The sequence below is a fragment of the Manis pentadactyla genome, chromosome 16 (assembly GCF_030020395.1).
Source record: "Manis pentadactyla isolate mManPen7 chromosome 16, mManPen7.hap1, whole genome shotgun sequence".
Classification (NCBI taxonomy): domain Eukaryota; kingdom Metazoa; phylum Chordata; class Mammalia; order Pholidota; family Manidae; genus Manis; species Manis pentadactyla.
Genome location: NC_080034.1, coordinates 38554021 through 38571581, shown reverse-complemented (window position 1 = coordinate 38571581; position 17561 = coordinate 38554021). Strand labels below are relative to the sequence as shown.

The 17561-nt window shown below is 48.6% G+C and overlaps 1 protein-coding gene across 4 annotated transcripts in view; it reads left to right on the top strand.

The window, feature by feature from the left end:
- The window catches only part of ZNF76 (zinc finger protein 76), a 29476-nt gene extending 12118 nt beyond the window's left edge, over window positions 1-17358 (top strand). Inside the window, exons 2-15 of one of the 4 annotated variants that reach the window (XM_036920098.2) lie at window positions 1886-1983; window positions 4508-4662; window positions 8151-8231; window positions 8331-8408; window positions 9528-9727; window positions 11658-11774; window positions 12101-12176; window positions 12749-12874; window positions 12995-13174; window positions 13945-14178; window positions 14273-14436; window positions 15127-15291; window positions 15816-15929; window positions 16485-17358. In XM_036920098.2, coding sequence (XP_036775993.2) covers window positions 4590-4662; window positions 8151-8231; window positions 8331-8408; window positions 9528-9727; window positions 11658-11774; window positions 12101-12176; window positions 12749-12874; window positions 12995-13174; window positions 13945-14178; window positions 14273-14436; window positions 15127-15291; window positions 15816-15929; window positions 16485-16589 — 1713 coding nt within the window. In that variant the 5' untranslated portion in view covers window positions 1886-1983; window positions 4508-4589 and the 3' untranslated portion in view covers window positions 16590-17358. Of the gene's footprint in view, window positions 1-1885; window positions 1984-4449; window positions 4663-8150; window positions 8232-8330; window positions 8409-9527; window positions 9728-11657; window positions 11775-12100; window positions 12177-12748; window positions 12875-12994; window positions 13175-13944; window positions 14179-14272; window positions 14437-15126; window positions 15292-15815; window positions 15930-16484 lie in introns of all 4 variants that reach the window. The other 3 variants (XM_036920096.2, XM_036920097.2, XM_036920099.2) reach the window with 3 other exon arrangements.
- Window positions 17359-17561: the final 203 nt, after the last annotated feature.

Below are 17561 nucleotides of genomic sequence, written 5' to 3'. Positions count from 1 at the left end.
GGGAGCTGGTAAACCTTATACCCTCCAAGGAGAAAGCAGAGCAGCTGCTCTTGCTTCCCCTCCACCCTTTCTCTGAGAGCCGTGAAAGCCATGAATCTGAAATATTAAATGCAGGCAGGAACTGCTCAGACACAGCCATCTGGAGGCAGTGACAAGCCTCTCTTTGGCTCTGCCAGTGACGCTATTGTAGTTCACTACCAGCACAGAAGGATTCAGAGTAAACCATCATTTAACGAAGGAAAGGGAGCAAAATGGCGATCAGCCATTTGTCCACCCCTGGCAGCCACAGCGTCTCTCACCACCCACAGTCAGGCTCTTCTGAAAGCAGCTTCCAAAACAAGGAAAGGTTAGAGAGCAAGAGTGGACTGTTTCAGAGGATTATATTGCTTAAAGAAGAAAATTGACTAGCCACGTGTAAAGGAGTAGAGATTTGTTTTCTCTGAGTTTAAGAATCTTATTTTGGGAAATGCAGCTACCACCTATTCCCTTTCCATTGTAGTCAGGTTGAGAAGGACTGGGTTTAAGTTATAGTGGGTCAGATAAAAGTTAAAACAACCAATATTCAAGTACCTTAACTGAATGCATTAGCAGAAGGAAGAAATACACCAGATGTTGAGAGGTGTGGACTCTGGGGCCAGCTAGCCTGGCTTTGAGTCCTGACTTCAGCACTCACTAGCTATGAGACCTTGGACAAATTACTCCATCTCTAATAAGGTTCTTTTTTTTTTTTTGGCCAGGTAAGCTGATATTTATTTATTTATTTATCTATTTAAAATTTTTTGTTACGGTATTATTGATATACACTCTTATGAAGGTTTCACATGAAAAAACAATGTGGTTACTACATTTACCCATATTATCAAGTCCCCACCCATACCCCAATGCAGTCAGGGTCCATCAGTGCAGCAAGATGCCACAGATCCACTATGTGCCTTCTCTGTGATACACTGTTCTCCCCGTGATCCCCAACACCATGTGTACTGAACATAATACCCCTCAGTCCCCTTCTCCCTCCCTCCCCGCCTGCCCTCCCACATCCCTCCCCTTTGGTAACCACTAGTTCATTCTTGGAGTCTCTGAGTCTGCTGCTATTTTGTTCCTTCAGTTTTGCTTCGTTGTTATACTCCACAAATGAGGGAAATCATTTGGCACTTGTCTTTCTCCACCTGGCTTATTTCACTGAGCATAATGTCCTCCAGCTCCATCCATGTTGTGGCAAATGGTACGATTTGTTTCTTTCTTATGGCTAAATAATTGTGTATATGTACCACATCTTCTTTATCCATTCATCTACTGATGGACACTTTGGTTGCTTCCATATCTTGGCTGTTGTAAAAAGTGCTGCGATAAACATAGGGGTGCATATGTATTTTTGAATCTGAGAAGTTGTATTATTTGGGTAAATTCCAAGGAGTGGGATTTCTGGGTCAAATGGTATTTCTATTTTTAGTTTTTTAAGGAACCTCCATATTGCTTTCCACAGTGGTTGAACTAGCTTACATTCCCACCAGCAGTGTAGGAGGGTTCCCCTTTCTCCACATCCTCGCATAAGGTTCTTTTCTAGATGAAAAGAGTTAATACAGGTAAAGTGCTTTGAACAGTGCCTGGCACATATTAAGAGCTATATAGCAATGAAAAGGATTTTAATGTCATCTGGGCCAACACTTTATTTTACAGATTAGGATGTAGAATCAAGATTAGAAGCCACTTCTGCAGACTTCTGGTTCAAGGCTGCTGCCACTTTTCTTAAATATATTTTAGAAATACATAGGTCCCAGCCATAAAGGTTTTCAGGCCATTTTATAATGCCTTTTCAACCTATAGTCTGGTTTGTTTTCAGACTTAGTTCTTACATATGTCCTTATGATACAATGCTGTTACACAGAAACAGGTTACCAGAAGAATTTCTCTCTGTGACTAAGAGAATGAAAGTCAGGAGTCATGGAACAAACTAAGAGAGACCAAGACCAGAGCTTTTGTGAGGTATGGACCATGTAAGACAAGATAAGATGGGTCTGATGTCAGCATTCTCATCTAGACCAGTGGCTCTTGACCTTTACTCCCTGTTAGACTCTCTTGTCAGTCTTGGACTGCCTCCTTTTCAGAAAAATGCACAAGCTCACACACTAAAAACATATTTTCAGGTGGTTTTAGGGTTCATAAATCCCTAGCTAAAAACCTCTGTACTGAGCAACATAGTAGAGTATTTAAGAGCACACTCTGGAGCCAGATGGTCTGGGTTCAAATCCTCTTCTCCTTATTATCTGTGCTACCTTGAGCATGTTACTTATTGTCTTGGGCTTTAATTCCCTCTACTGTAAAATGAGGATAATAATAGTATTTGATTATAGGATCATTGTGAGAATTAAATAGTTACTATATGTAAAATGCCTAGTACTTGTTCAGCTCTCAGCAGTGTTTACTATTAGTGGTAGTATTGCTGCCTGAAGCTTAGCCCATCAGTAAATGTTATGGACAGAATGAATGAATACTAGTGAAGATATCAAGTCTAGGTTGGAGCATCCCAACCAGTGTGTCATAAATGGGCTATGTCAAGATACTGATCTGCTTAATTAGCCACTGGGGCTACCAAAGCCCCAGCTGGCTGCTCCTGGCTTCAAGCAGCAGCATCTGCAGTATTACATACAACTATCCTTCTCTCTGGGTCCTTGATGTGAAAAGTTGGGGTAGCTCTGATCAAGATCAGCTGGCAGATAGTGAGAATCACATAGGCAGTCCAGATTCCAAGCCCAAGATATTTCTGTGGATGGGTGGTGAAGAGAATCTTAACCACTGAACCTAGAGCTGAGGCTTCACAAGTTTGGCTCCCTGGCTCGAGTAGGATCCATGCTACAGCAGATGTGAGGGAAGTCCTGCTAACAGGACACTCCAGTGCATCCCTCCTCACACATGAGGACCCAGTGTGTCACTTTGCAAGTATTTATGGAGAGCCCACAGTGAACCAGAAACCAGGCTGGAGGCCAAAGGAGTGCGAATGCTAGGGAGAGGTAGTACCAGGGCTGCAGGAACTCATAAGGAGACCCAGCCTTGCCTGCAAGGTAAGATTCTAAGGGCAGTAGGGAGCCATTCAAGTTTTACTCAAGGAAGTGGTAGATTTAAATTTGCAGTTTTTTTTTAAGTCACGCTGACACAATATTACAGAATTAATAGGGAACAGTCAAGTTTTTGCAGACATAACGTTTGGAGGCTCTTAATGTAATCAAGAGTTAAGAGGTGATACTTGCTTGAAATAGGTACCTAGACTTTAGTTATTCACTTTTTAATTAAGGTTTAATTGACATATTAGTTTCAGGTGTACAACATGATTTAATATTTGTATATACTGCAAAATGATTACCATAATAATTAACATCTATCACCATAACTAGTTACAGAATACTTTTTTCTTAAGAGAACTTTTAAGATTTACATTCAACAACTTTCACATATGCAATACAGTATTGTTAACTATAGTCACCACACTGTACATTACATCCCCATGACTTATTTTATAACTGAGAGTTTGTACCTTTTGACTCCTTTTATCCATTTTGCCCACCCTTAACCCCTGCGCCCAGTGACCACCAATCTGTTCTCTGTACCTATGACCTTGAGCTTGATTTGCTTGTTTTTTAGATTGCATACATACCTGGAATCATACGGTATTTATCTTTCTATGACTTATTTCACTTAGCATAATGCCCTCAAGGTCCATCCATGTTGTTACAAATGGAAAGATTTCATTCTTTTTATGGCTGAGTAATATTCCTCTGTATGTGTGTGTATGTATCCCACATTTTCTGTATCCATTCATCCACTGATGCACAATTAGGTTGTTTCCATGTCTTGGCTATTGTAGAGAATGATGCAGTGAACATGGGCTTGCATATATCTTTTTAAGTTAGTATTTCCATATTCTTTGGATAAATACCCAGAAATGGAATTGCTGGATCATAAGGTTCTACTATTAGTTTTTTGAGTTCTGTAGGGGACTCCTTCCACTTGTGATGCCTATGGGATGTTCACTGAGGATGGTCAACAGGCCAGTAGATGGACAGATCTGAGCCCAAGAGAGAGGTCAGAATAGGCAGAATTCATTCATTCTGTCCATAACATTTACTGATGGGCTAAGCTTCAGACAGCAATACTACCACTAATAGTAAACACTGCTGAGAGCTAAACAAGTACTAGTAGTAGGGCTGGCTGCCTGCCTTCCATGGGGCTCCCTTCTAAGGGGAGCAAGTTTAAAAGTGGGTTTTGGTTAATGAAATCTTAATTTCACAACCAGTTTCACTATCACACTTCTCTTGTATGGTCAACTTTTAGAATTCTTAAATGTGTATATTTGAACCCTCTTAATAAAAACTAACATTGTTCTCTACTTTGAAGAATTTGTCTCCTTTTCTTCTTAGCTGGCCTCATCCACCCTCTCCCTGTGTGTCTTTGCAGGAGGTAGCTGTACTACTCATAATGAGAAACTGTCCATTTTCTCAGATTTGTGACCCAGAAGGTAATCTCTGACCTTAGCTGGGTTCTCAGTGCTGGCCAGAAGCCAACTTCATGTCTGCGTGCACGAGCAGCAGTTTGCCATGGAGAGCTTGGGACTGCAGACAGTGACCCTTAGTGATGGGACAACAGCCTATGTCCAGCAGGCTGTCAAAGGTGAGTATTTCCGGAGACCTCAGAATCTTGCTCTGTCCCCAAGCTTCTGGAAAGGAGTGTCCACTTCCAAGAGTTTCACTATCATCCTGTCTTCCCACCTGCTTGTCACAACTTGTTCTGCATGAGAATCTCTTGAGGTAATTGATAAAGTGAACTCTTTAAAATAAAATGCCATCTGGGCAGACTAGAAAATCAGACTAGCTCAGCTGTAGGAGCCAAGACCTCTGAAAGGTGGAATTGCTTACATATGTTAAGTAGTTCAAAAATAGAGGATGAGCACAGTGTGGGTTATGACTTCCTGCATTTCACTTATTCCCTTTCCAGTTTCTCAGTGCTTTCTAGAGGCAGTTCATTTTAATTCAAGCAAGTTTAAGCATTCAGATGATCTATGGAGCATCTACCATGTACAAGATACTCTTCTTGGTTCAGAGGGAGACACCAAGCATAGGTCTCATGACTTCAGCCCCACTAGGGTGCCAGAAATAAAAATACAGGGCACAAAGTGAAATTTTGAGTAACAGATGCCAATGAATAATTGTATATAATAAGCATTTCCCGAATACTCCATGGAATAGACATGTGTAAACATGGGATTCAAAACTAAAAATAGTAAAATAATAACAGTAGGTACTAAAAAAAAAAGGCTATCTAAATTCCGATTTACCTGAAATACGATTCTAAAGGAATTTAAAATCAAGACGGATGTGGAGTTGAAATGGAGTCATTAAAGGGCAGGACCTGACATTCCCTGTCACGACAGGCTCCTCCTTTCTCCCCCACATTCTCAGTCATGCCAGAAGGCTTGTGTACCATCCTGGGGCAGTACTGGACAAAGACTGCCTCACTCCTACTCTTCAGTTTGCCTTTCCTGGACTCCGTGAGCTCTGCTGTCTCGTGATGCGTCATTGTTGCGCCATTGCCCTCCTGCGCTTCAACACATTGTCAAAATGCATTTTAGTACCCAAGGCTACAGATAACTTGTTTGTTGATTTCATTTAAAATTGTCTGCTTCCTGATGATGACAAAGAGGCTCCTTAATCTCTTCAGTAAGCTTTTGCTATATAGCAGTGTAGGGGGTGCCTTCTGGAAAGGTTTCTTGTCAAGAACTGTCTACGATGTGTGGGTCTGGCTGACTTTATTTTCTTGAGAATGGAACTTCTCTGGAATACTTTTGAAAGCTGAAACCCTCTGTTTGCAGAATTCCTATAACAGTTCTTGTCCCTCTGCTAAAGCCTCAGTGGGAAGGGAGAACTTAGGAACTGGAGATGTGGCAGTGCTGACACCATGGACCAGTCATTTCCCATGCCTCAGGCTTCTGCTATGAATTAGTGGTTGAATGAATAAAAACAAGTGGTCACACCTGGACTAAGAAAGCCACACTCTTATCTTTCCTTCCTAAGTCTGGGTCTCTGCCTCCCCCACCTCCTGGTTTATATCTGCCTCTCATCAGTCTTCCTGGCTCTGTTCTCAGCCTGCTCTACAGTGCTGCAATGTGTGCTTGCATGCACACACACACACTCACACAACTGCTTTCATACCACTGAGGGTGGAGCTGGCCTACAGAAACCAGAACTGCACTGTCCCGAAAGGCACCTTGCCCCATGGTGAGCTGTTCTGAAGTTCTTGACTAGGGCAGTTTCATCTTTGTCTGGGCCCAACTTAGCCAGCAGGAAGGCTTAAAATTTTATGAGACTTATCTGTAAATGAGGGTAAGCATAAAAAGTGTTATTCAAAACTCATGGCTTTGAGAGTGGAAGAGCATGATGAATGAATGTACTGGGTATGTCTCCGGCAAAGAGGAACATACAGTCACCTCTCTGTCATGGACTGTGAGGGCCATGTCAGTCAGCTCTCCCCACCTGCCTTTCCCCATTGTAGTCTCTGGTGGTTAGAGGAAGTTCTAGGTTGAAATTTTTTCTCCTATAACTCTTATCCACATTCCATTTCCTGCCTTGAAGCAGTACCCACTCTGCTGGTAGAAGTTCTGCCGATGCTTTCAGAACTCCCAAGTACTGGTGCCCTTGCCAGGCCAGATAAAGGGCTGAAATGCAGGGTAGCCTACTGCTGGCTGGCTGGGAGGGAGGAAGGGTGGTTCCTCTCCCTTCATCTCAACTGCCTCTCATACTTCCTTTTTTTCTGGTCTCCACCTTAAGTGCCTTTGGCTGAGTTACATGCTGTTAGTTAATAGCCCAAGAAAACTCAGCGTGGGGATGAGTTTGGAGATTCTCCCAAGGGGGAGATACCAGAAAGCTGGGCCAGAAGTAGCTGTGTCATCCTTTTCCCACACCATAAGAGCCCATATTCCTAAACCTGACACTTGTAAAGAAAGGAACACACAGACCACTTGTCATGAACTCTTCAGTCTGCCTTTCCATCTTCCATTTCTCACTTCCTTCCTCCTTCTGCCCAGTCAAGCTCAGGGGACAGAGAGAGGTATCTGTGACTCTAATTCTAAATCTAACAGCCTTTTGCTCTTAGAGGTGCTTTCCAGTAAGTATCTGAGATAAAGGAAGGGCAGTATCTTACTACTTAATACTCTCTGAAGTCTTGTTAATTTTTTGGACTGCTTGTTGTGTGGCCCTTAGGTGAGTCAGAGATGAAATTAAAATGTCAGAGATCAGTGAAGGAAACATTCCCCAATAGTGCAGAGGAACAAGGCCTTAATGGGCACACAGTAGCATAACAGTCATGTTCACTAGCTCCCTATTGTTTTGCTTTCTGTTTTTTCTAAAATGCAGATTAGGATTATTATAAAAGCTAAGGTTTATTGAGGGCTGACCACATACCTGGTACTGTTTTATATTCATTAACTCATTTAACCCTCACAGCAACCCAATAAAGAAGACTCAATTTTTAATCCTCATTTTAAGAAGAGGAAACTGAGGCACAGAAAGGTTAAATAAGCTATCCAAGATCACACAGCTAGTAAGAGGTAGAGCTGAAATTCAAAACTAGGAGGCTTTGTTCCAGATGGTTCAAATGGGGCTGGTTCCAGAACCCATTGCTTTTAGTCACTAATATACTATGTTATTAGAGGATCTACGTTTTGGTTTACTGCCACAGTGGGAGACAAGGGACTGTATTTTCATTTGGTTAGTTTGAGCCACATCTGAATTTTGACCCACTGGGGCCTCTCCAGGTTGCAGGGCATTCTTTGTTTTCCATTTAGTTCAGTCTCAGCAGCTTACTGTTAGGTCGGAAGTGCCACCTTTGCCAGGACTGGATAGACTAATAAATGAAGTTGCTCCTCCTGTGAGTGACAGGCAGGGAGTCTGTTGGGAGCTATAGGGTTCCTCATGGCAGGATGTCTTAACCCCAGTACCTCTGAGGCCCAGGCTTAGGGAGGCAGGGAGGGAAGTAACATGGAGGATGTCACCTGTGCCTAGACATGCAGATTGTGTCTCAAACAAGCTTTTGTTAAAAGGAGGCAGGTGTCCCTTAGCCCTCTTCTGGGCCTGGCCTGCTTCTCTCCATTTCCACCTCTTCAGGGGAGAAGCTGCTTGAAGGGCATGTGATCCAGCTTGAGGATGGGACCACTGCATACATTCACCAAGTGACGGTGCAGAAAGGTGAGGGCACCCTGAGATACCCCAGCCTTGTGGCCCCCACTGCAGGACCCCTCCCTGGCATGAAGTGCCAGAGAAAGGCAGACACTGCTCTCATTACAGAACCTCTTTCCTTTGCGGATGGACAGCCTGTACAGCTGGAAGATGGCAGCATGGCCTACATACACCACACACCCAAAGGTGGGGTCAGTCTTTGTGGCTGGTGGGAAAGGCAGAACTGACAGAGGTTGGGGCATGGACTTGCACACTCTGGGTGTTGGGGCTGACATGGGAGCTGTGGTCCCCAAGCCTGCCTGGGTTGGCATTCTTGCCTAACTTCTCTGGTGCAGAGCACAAGAGCAGCTGTTTCTGCCCCCAGCAGGCTGAGACTTGGGGGTCAGTAGCGGAGGGCCTTGATGGCGGTTTGGCTTTAAATATGACCCAAGGATGTCATCCAAGACCAGGAGTAAAAGCTTACTAACATTTAAGAAGGAAGCTTTTAAGGTACTGAAGTCTAACAATTCATTCCTTCTACCAGTAGTTTCTTGAGTGACACCTCATGCTAGGCCTTCTATGAGGTGTGAAGTATACCACAGAGAGCAAAGTCAGACAGATGCCCTGGGGGACAGAGACGTGAACCGAGCCATCAAGGATAACTGATAGTCCCAAACAGGGATCAGGTTCATGGAGGGCTGAGAGCTGAAGTGTGAGGTGGACTTGGCTAGGAGAGGAGGGATGACAGGGAGGGCCGCTATTTCAAACAGAAGGAACAGCAGGTGTGGGCCCAGAGACAGAATGGTCCGTCCAAGGAACTGCTGGGAGCTAGAGTACCAGGGGCGAGTGCAACCTGGGTAAGATAAAGCTGAACAGAGAGGCAGGGGCCAGAATGCTGGGGCTTGAGCACCAGGATGAGGGTCTTGGTCTCTAACCTGAGACTAATGGGCAGTGGTTGAACTGTTTAGGCTATTAGGTAACATGATCACATTTGTGTCCTGCAAAGATCCCTCTGGATACTGTGCTGCCTGGAGGAAACTAGAGGGGGTAAGGGACCACCAGTTAGGAGGTTCTTGTGACCATATAGGCAAGATGACAGTGGTCCCCTCAGGTTCTCAATGAGTTTGAGTTCCCAATTAGTGTTTTTTAAGAGACCTCGTACTTAGGAGAGGCAGCTCCAGAAGGAGGGCCAGCCAGAGTGAACCACTAAGAAACCCAATGCTGAGACACCCCTTGGTATATATACCCACCTTACCTTAAAGCCAGGGTCCCAGCCATATCTCTTGCCCTTGTACAGCATCTGGGCTAACCACATGTTCCTTGCAGAGGGCTATGACCCCAGCACCCTGGAAGCCGTGCAGCTGGAAGACGGCTCCACTGCCTACATTCACCATCCTGTGACTCTGCCGCCAGATGGCACCATCCTGGCGGTGCAGACGGAGGTGGGCTTGGAGGACCTGGCTGCAGAGGATGACGAGGGCTTTAGTACAGACACAGTGGTGGCCCTGGAGCAGTATGCCAGCAAGGTCGGCTCACAGAGACTGACACCGCCCCTCCGCGCCCTTGGCCCTGCCACAACTGCCACCACTCTAGAAGACGAGCAGGCCTGTGCCTGGACATGGCCTGAGCAACTCCATTTGCCCCCCCCACACCAGTTCCCCCAACTCTTCTCTCACACGTCATCACCCATGGCGTGTATCCCAGCCCGGCCAGGCCTCTGACAACTCTTTACTTGCCCTTTTTTATGCTCACTGCAGAGGGAAGGCAGCTATAAGAAATTTAGATGGGAATTTAGGCCCAGCTTCACTTTTGGTGGTTGTAATAATCCTCTGGGCTGTCTGAAAAAGCCCTTGCCAGTGGCTTTTATTAGTTTTCCAGTCCACTGAGGTCAGATGTTCTTGTATTTATTTCTTCTCTGCAACTCATTTAGTCATTTGAGAATATAGCCTCAGTAGGCAACGGCGAGGGCAGACTCTCTGGAGCAGCTGGGATTCTTGGAACACAAGGCCCGCACAGTAGCTCAGCTGCAAGGGAAAAGGAGTTTGGCTCTCCAAATGTCAGGCAATCCAAGCTTTCTGCTAGAGCCATGGTCCAGCCACAGGGGAAATGGTACAAACAACCATGAGCTTCCAAACCAGGGACCTCCCTCCCCAGGATGAACTGCACAACCACAGGGTGAATGGAGCAGAGCTTCCTGGAGCACTAGTTTTACCCATCGATTGGAGGGTGGTGTTTTTATTATAAAACTAGTGTGACTGTATCATAGAGGAGAAGCAAAAATCCTCACATCTTTTCTAAATGAAGCACAAGACTTTATAGTTATAGTAAGCCACTTTGGGCTATGCCCACTCCCACCCCTGTTCCCTGAGGTGTATTTTAGAAGCCAAATTTGAGACTTGCTGCTGTTGGAAAGACAGCTGTGCTGTATTAAGTCATGAGCCCTGAGATCTGTGCTGGCTCTGCCTCTGCCTACTCTGATCTTGGGTAAGTCTTCCCTCCCCTTCCAGACACCCCCTCATTCCTCTCTAATACAATGAGATGGAACCAGATGACCTCAGAAGTCACTTCCAGCCCTGAAGTTCCTTGATTTACCTCGATTGCATTGAGAGCTAGTGAGACATGGGAGTGAAATCCGAACACTAACAGAAAGTTAGTACATCTAGCAGGCCTGGCCACCTGGGACCCTCCTCCACCACCCTCCAACTGCTTAAGTGTCCATGATACTTTGTCAGCTGACCTGGAGCTGACTAGACAAGACTTGTCATCAATTTGGCCCTATGACTTCCAGAGTTCTATTTCAGGAGCTCCTGGAGAGGCCAGAAACAAAGACTAAGAGACAGTTCCTATAGGGCCCTGCCCAGGAAAGAAAAGCAGTAAGGGTTCCCTGAAGCCAGAGGCAGCTATGAAATAGGTGGCCCTAGCAGTGTTCCCAGGGGAGATGAGAGGGAAGGCCTTCTCAGGTAGCTGGGCACTGTGGTTAGAGCCGAGACTTCAAGGAGGGGTCTGCCCTGCGTGCCCTGTAGTTTACTGGTTGTGGCCACCTCACTCCAGTGCTGCAGTTAAGTGAGCTCATGCCCACAGCAAGCCCTCTTATTACTGTCCCTTCTGAACCCAGGTTTCCCACAAGGAGGAAGGGATCTCCTTCCATGGGAGGATAGAGTGACCCAGAGCTGCAGCCTCCAACTGTGTGTGTTCAAAGGGGGAGTGCTGGTCTGAGAGCCAGTATCCATTAGACGTAGTCCTCCCCGTATCCATTAGAGATGGGTGGTGACTCCACGTGCCAGCCCTATTCGTTCAGCAGTGTGCCCCAGGGTCTGGATCTCTCACCCCAGGCATCCCTTCTGCCCCTGGAAGGTTTAACCCCTATTTGTTGGATCTTAAGCTGCCCTCTGGACCCACCTCTTCTTCCCTTCGCTAAGGAGAATACATATAGGAACCCCAAGATTTTTTCCTCAGGTTCTACACGACAGCCAGGCTCCCCATAATAGCAAAGGGCAGCAGGTTGGGGACAGAGCATTCCGCTGTGGCTACAAGGGCTGTGGGCGTCTCTATACCACCGCTCATCACCTAAAGGTAAGGCTGCTGCAGACAGCTTTCAACCTTGCTATCCTCCCACCCAGGCTGTAATTCTACCTTCCTGCTTTGGCTGTCCTCAAGTTGCTCATTGCCTACTGGAAGCAAGAGAGTAGTGTACAGAAATGTCAGCATGGGGCCTGTGACAGGTGTGAAGAGTACAGGAGGGAAGAGAATTGGGGAAGGCTCTCTGGAGGAGGTGACCTCAGCTGAAAAGGAGGCAAAATAAAGGAGGTGGCCAATAGTGATACTCTGGGCCCTAAAGAGAACTGAAGAGCCCATTCATCCCCTTGTCCCTCTGAATTATGTGATTGCTATCCTCACAGGTGCATGAAAGAGCTCATACAGGTGACCGTCCATACAGGTGTGATTTCCCTAGCTGCGAAAAGGCCTTTGCCACAGGTAACCTACATGGATCAAGACCAAAAGTAGACTTAGCTTCCAGCTAAGGGCAGAGGGCTTTAGATTAGCTTTGGGAACTCCCTGAAGGGAACCCACCACCAGGCTGCCATCCCGAAGAAACTACTGTCAGAATGCTCTGACTTGCAGGGCTCTGCCTCTGGAGGAAACTGTTAGGGAAGTGAGAAACAGCATGGTGCCGGCCAGCAGAAGGAGCGGGGTTTGGTAGAGAGACCCTGCCTCTTGTGTCAGCTCTGACCAGCCAGCTGTCGTGTGTGGGTGGCCACTGCATCTCCCTGATACAAGGACCTCTAGCTATAGGCTTTCTCACACTCACATTCTGGAGTGGCACCAGCTACCCTTAGAGAGGGAAGGATAGCAGAGTGGGCTTTTCCGGCCCCTCATCAGCGCAGGCAGGGGTGGGGTAGAGGCAGACACAGGCTTCTTGTGCCAAAGGAAGTCTGGAGCCTCAAAGAACACAGCTCAAGATGGAAAGCTTCTGAATTAAGATGGGATGGCAGAGCACTAGGCCCCACTGAGTGCTGTTGTCACCCGTCTCTCCAACATGTGGACAGGATATGGGCTGAAGAGCCATGTGCGCACCCACACTGGAGAAAAGCCATACAAGTGCCCAGAGGAGCTTTGCAGCAAGGCCTTCAAGACCTCAGGAGACCTGCAGAAGCATGTCCGGACCCACACTGGTAGGCTGGTTCCCCCCTTCCTGCCCATCATCCTTAGACCTGGAGGCTGGTGCCACCCCCAGCCTTGTTCCGGCTTGCCTCTCCTTCCTGAGCCACCCCTCTCACACCCCATCTCCACAGGTGAACGCCCATTCCGGTGCCCCTTCGAGGGCTGTGGCCGCTCCTTCACCACATCTAATATCCGCAAGGTACATGTGCGCACCCACACAGGCGAGCGGCCCTACACCTGCCCTGAGCCCCACTGTGGCCGTGGCTTCACCAGTGCCACCAACTACAAGAATCACGTGCGCATCCACACAGGTGGGCCAGCTGGCAGGCAAGGACCACCCCTCTGAGGCCCCAGCCCTTCTACCATAGGCTTCTGTCCTGAGACACATTCCTAGCTCCCAGCCCAGAGCCTTCCCTTCTGGCCATTCTGGGCCAGTCTGTGGGTCGGGCGAGGGGGTTCTGTGGCTCCAGCTGTCTCCGCAGAATCAGCCTCACTCACCGTGATTGGTTCCCTCTTAGCTCCCTGCCAGCTCTCTACACCCACCCCAAGTTCTCTCCATCCAGCTGAGCCCCCAAAAAGGCCAGGGTCAGGCATGAAGGGGAAAAAGCAGAGTGAAGTGCCACCTTCAGCTCCTCACCTCATCCACTCTCCATATGCCCCTTGTGTCTCCTCCCCAGTGTCACATCCCTCACCCAGCCTTCCTTGTCATAGCTCAGCCATGTGTCCCTCTCCCATCATACCTGACACGTCAGTCATCCCCCTCTAGCTCTTGCCTCTTTGGCTCACAACCCTCAACCTTATAAGCCTCCAGCGCCCCCCACCAGTCCCTTCACTAGCCCAGCTTGTCCCCTTGTCCTGTCCCCTCATTTTCTCTCCACCTTGTCTCTGGGCTCAGTGGTCCCACACTCTGGCCCTCTGTATTCCACTGGCCATCTTCCCCAACACTTCCATTCAGAGTTCCAGGCCTCAGTCCTTCTTACCTCTGGCTCTCCCTTCACCAGCCCTGGTCCCCACCCCTATCCCCTTAGTTTCCCCCTTGCCAGCTCCAGTTCCCACCCCCCTCACAGCCCAGTGTCCCCAGGGGAGAAGCCATACGTTTGCACGGTGCCAGGCTGCGGGAAGCGCTTCACTGAGTACTCGAGCCTGTATAAGCACCACGTGGTGCACACACACTGCAAGCCCTACACCTGCAGCACCTGTGGCAAGACCTACCGGCAGACCTCCACCCTGGCCATGCACAAGCGCAGCGCCCACGGCGAGCTGGAGGCCACAGAAGAGAGCGAGCAGGCCCTTTATGAACAACAGCAGCTCGAGGGTGAGGGGCGTGGGCAGGAGGTGAGAGTGGGGACAAGCCAGGCCTCCCAGTGGCCATCCAGTGGCAGGTGTCAGCCTGGGCTCTCCTCTCCCAGCTGCCTCTGCAGCCGAGGAGAGCCCACCCCACAAACGACCCCGCGTTGCTTACCTTGCGGAGGTGAAAGAAGAGGGTGATGACATCCCAGCCCAAGTGGCCATGGTGACCGAGGAGGACGGGGCCCCCCAAGTGGCTTTGATCACTCAGGGTGGTGCCCAGCAGGTAAAAGGCCCTGGGGTAGGGGTGGGGTGGGCCACTCTGGTTGGTACCCTCTCCCCTTCTCACTGTGACAGCCCCATCTTTACCCAGTTCCTGTTTTTAGCTGAGGCTGAGGGGACCAAATCTTGGAACCCAGCCCCTCATCCTCTTTAGGAGCCTTTTTCGGCTCTGTCCTTGAAGCTCAGTCTCTGGGATTCTGAAGCACAAATAGTAGTTTCCCTCATTACATGGAGGCTGACAGGTCCCGATCATCTGAATGAGACACTTGGATGTCCTTCTCAAGACAGGCGTGTTGGTGTAGAGGCCAGAGCATGGTGTGGGGTCTAGAACCTGGGGTTTCTAGCCAGGAGGATAACTTGACCCTTGTCAGTACTGTCACTGTCAAGTGTACCTATGCCTTTTGGAGTTGACATGAGGGTGAAATTAGGTGGAGATCCCAACTTCAATCCTGAATTGCATGGAACAGAACCCAGAGGCAAAATGGTGTGAACAGAAGAGGTCAGCAGAATAATAGCCTCTCCTTGCAACCTAGGACCTGTTCTGCTTGCTTGCCCCTGACCTCCTCCACCTCTGTGACTTAAAGTTAATCTAGCTTACCAGTAAGATAACCTTGTCTGGGAGACCTCTGCCCAAGGGCTTTCAGACAGCTGGGTATTCACTGCACACCCAGCTGCTGTTTCTTCCTGTCGGCAGGTCAGCCTATCTCCAGAAGATCTGCAGGCCCTGGGGAGTGCCATCAGTATGGTGACCCAGCAAGGCGGCACCACCCTTGCCATCCCCAGTCACGACGATGACCTTGCCACATCCAGCACACATACAGTCACCATGGTCAGCGTCGATGGCACCCAGACGCAGCCCGTATGACCAGGCGGTTTGCTTGGGGTTTCTTATTCTCTTTCCTTCCTTTCTGCGGGGTAGGCATTCAAGTGCAAGCTAAACTAGTCAAGCCTTCTTACAAGGACCAAGATTTCCCCTACAAAAAAAGGGTCTTCCCCACCCACAGTGCCTCTGGACCATCAGCAACTCTCCTTTTGGAAAAACATTTCACTGGGGGTCAAGAGAGAGTTCCTAGATCTGATCCACCCCTCTGATTTGCTACCATAGACAAGTTACTTTTTCATGGACTTCAGTCCATTTTCAGGTGAAGGCACAAAATTATCTCTTGGGCCTTTTACAGCTCTGTCGTATGATTCAAAATCCCTAAATTAAATTGGCTGTAGATTAGAGAAAAACAAAACCTCTTAGCTCTGAGCACCAAGCTAATTAATCTGGCTCATAATAATTGTATCCTTCTGAGTTTACAGCCACCTTGTTTGGAGGGATTTTTATTTGAATTGGGGGATGGAGAGTAAGGTACATGGGGTTGTTCTTCTCTATTTCAGGTCACAATCATTACCTCTGGGGCTGTGGTGGCTGAAGACCCAAGTGTAGCATCCCTTCACCATCAACAGGTGGCGCTATTAGCCACAGCCAACGGAACCCACATTGCAGTGCAGGTGAGTAGAGGTCTGGGAGGATCCCTCAGCCAGAGAAAAAGAAAGGGAGGGGAATTAGATGGCGATCTTGAAGAGAAGGGCATTTGGCTCAAAATGTCAGAGGACAAATCCCTTTCTGCCTACATCCACATACTTATCTCAGGCTCTCTCTTCACTGAGGTGGAGTGGTGAAGCCCCTTCCGTCCTTCAGAATAACTTTGATGGCAGTCTACCTGGTTGTCCAAGCCCTTCATCTCTTAGTGTCTCCTTTTCTTCATCAGGAAAATAAGGAGACTGAAGTAGGTGATTACCAAGAGCCTCTCCAACTAGTCCTTCCCTTCTGTGAGCAAGCCCATCTCTCTGACCCAGGTGTTCTGTTGGCCCCCTGGACGTGCCTAGCCTAGGAGGACTCTTTATCAGTGAACTTCCTGTTCTGGACGGCCCTACCAAGTGCTTGGTGTGTGGCACAGCATGGATGGAGGGAATTCAAAAAAGTAGACCACATACTGTATTACCACTAGAATCTAGGAGTGAGGGTCTCACTTTCTCCTTCCTTCTCCACTCCCTTTGCTGCAGCTGGAAGAACAGCAGACCTTAGAGGAGGCCATCAGCGTGGCCACTGCCACCATGCAGCATGGCACCGTGACACTGGAGAGCACAGAGTCAGAGAGTGGATGCTGAGCCTGAGAGGGCTGGGTCCCACCCCACAATGAGGAGGTGCCATGCCACACAGACATCCCTGCCTCCAAGGGCCCAGGCTGTGGCTGACATGATGAAAGGTGGCCACGAGGTCTCCAGGGCCAAAAGGCAGCAGGAAAATGGTCTAACTGAAGGGGACAGGGGCCCTGCCTAAGAGGAGAGCTGGCAGCTGGCAGCTGGAGAGTTAATCAGCCTCAGGAGCTAAGGAGGCCTAGCCTGATCCCCGGGCTGCACTGGAGCATCCTGCCCTCCGAGTCAGCGGGGCACACACCCTCCTCCCTCCAGAGAACAGCCTTCCCGCCCGCAATCTACCCCACTTCTAGGAGTGATTGGGGCTGCTGTGGAGACCAGTCCTTCACTCTGACTGGTCACTGCCCACCAGAGGACAGGGCAGGGCAGACAGCTCCTCAGCCCAACAGGGACGGAGCAGGACCAGACCTGCCCCTCCCAGCAATAACCGCCTCCCCAGAGGGCAGCCAAGATGCCTGGCCACTTGGCAGCAGGGTCTTCCTGCCACTGAAGTCAGAATTGCTCAGGAGCCTGTGGCCGGAGAGAAGGTGCCCAGCACCCCCACCCCCAGCTGCCCTCCAGCCTCTAGTGGAGAGGTGGGGAGGAGCCTTGTACATTCTGGGGATTGGGTTTAATTTGGTTTGTTTTTTAAATTCCATTTTGATAATTTTTTTCTTGCTCTGGGAGGTGGTGGCAAATGGGTGAATCACTACTTAATAAAAGTTCCAGGTTTCCACTTGGATTCCTCCTTCCATCCTTTAAGCTTTGGGCCTTGGTGGCAAGGTTGGTCAAAACAGGCTGCTAGTCCTCTCTCCTAGTACAAACCCTGCTGAGCCTCCGTGCTTTACTGGTGGGACTGCCTTCCAGGGGCACAGCTGGGAGAAAGCCCGCGTGTGAAATAAGCCCTGAGGGGCTGCCAGTGGCTTCCTGCCCAGCTCAATAGGT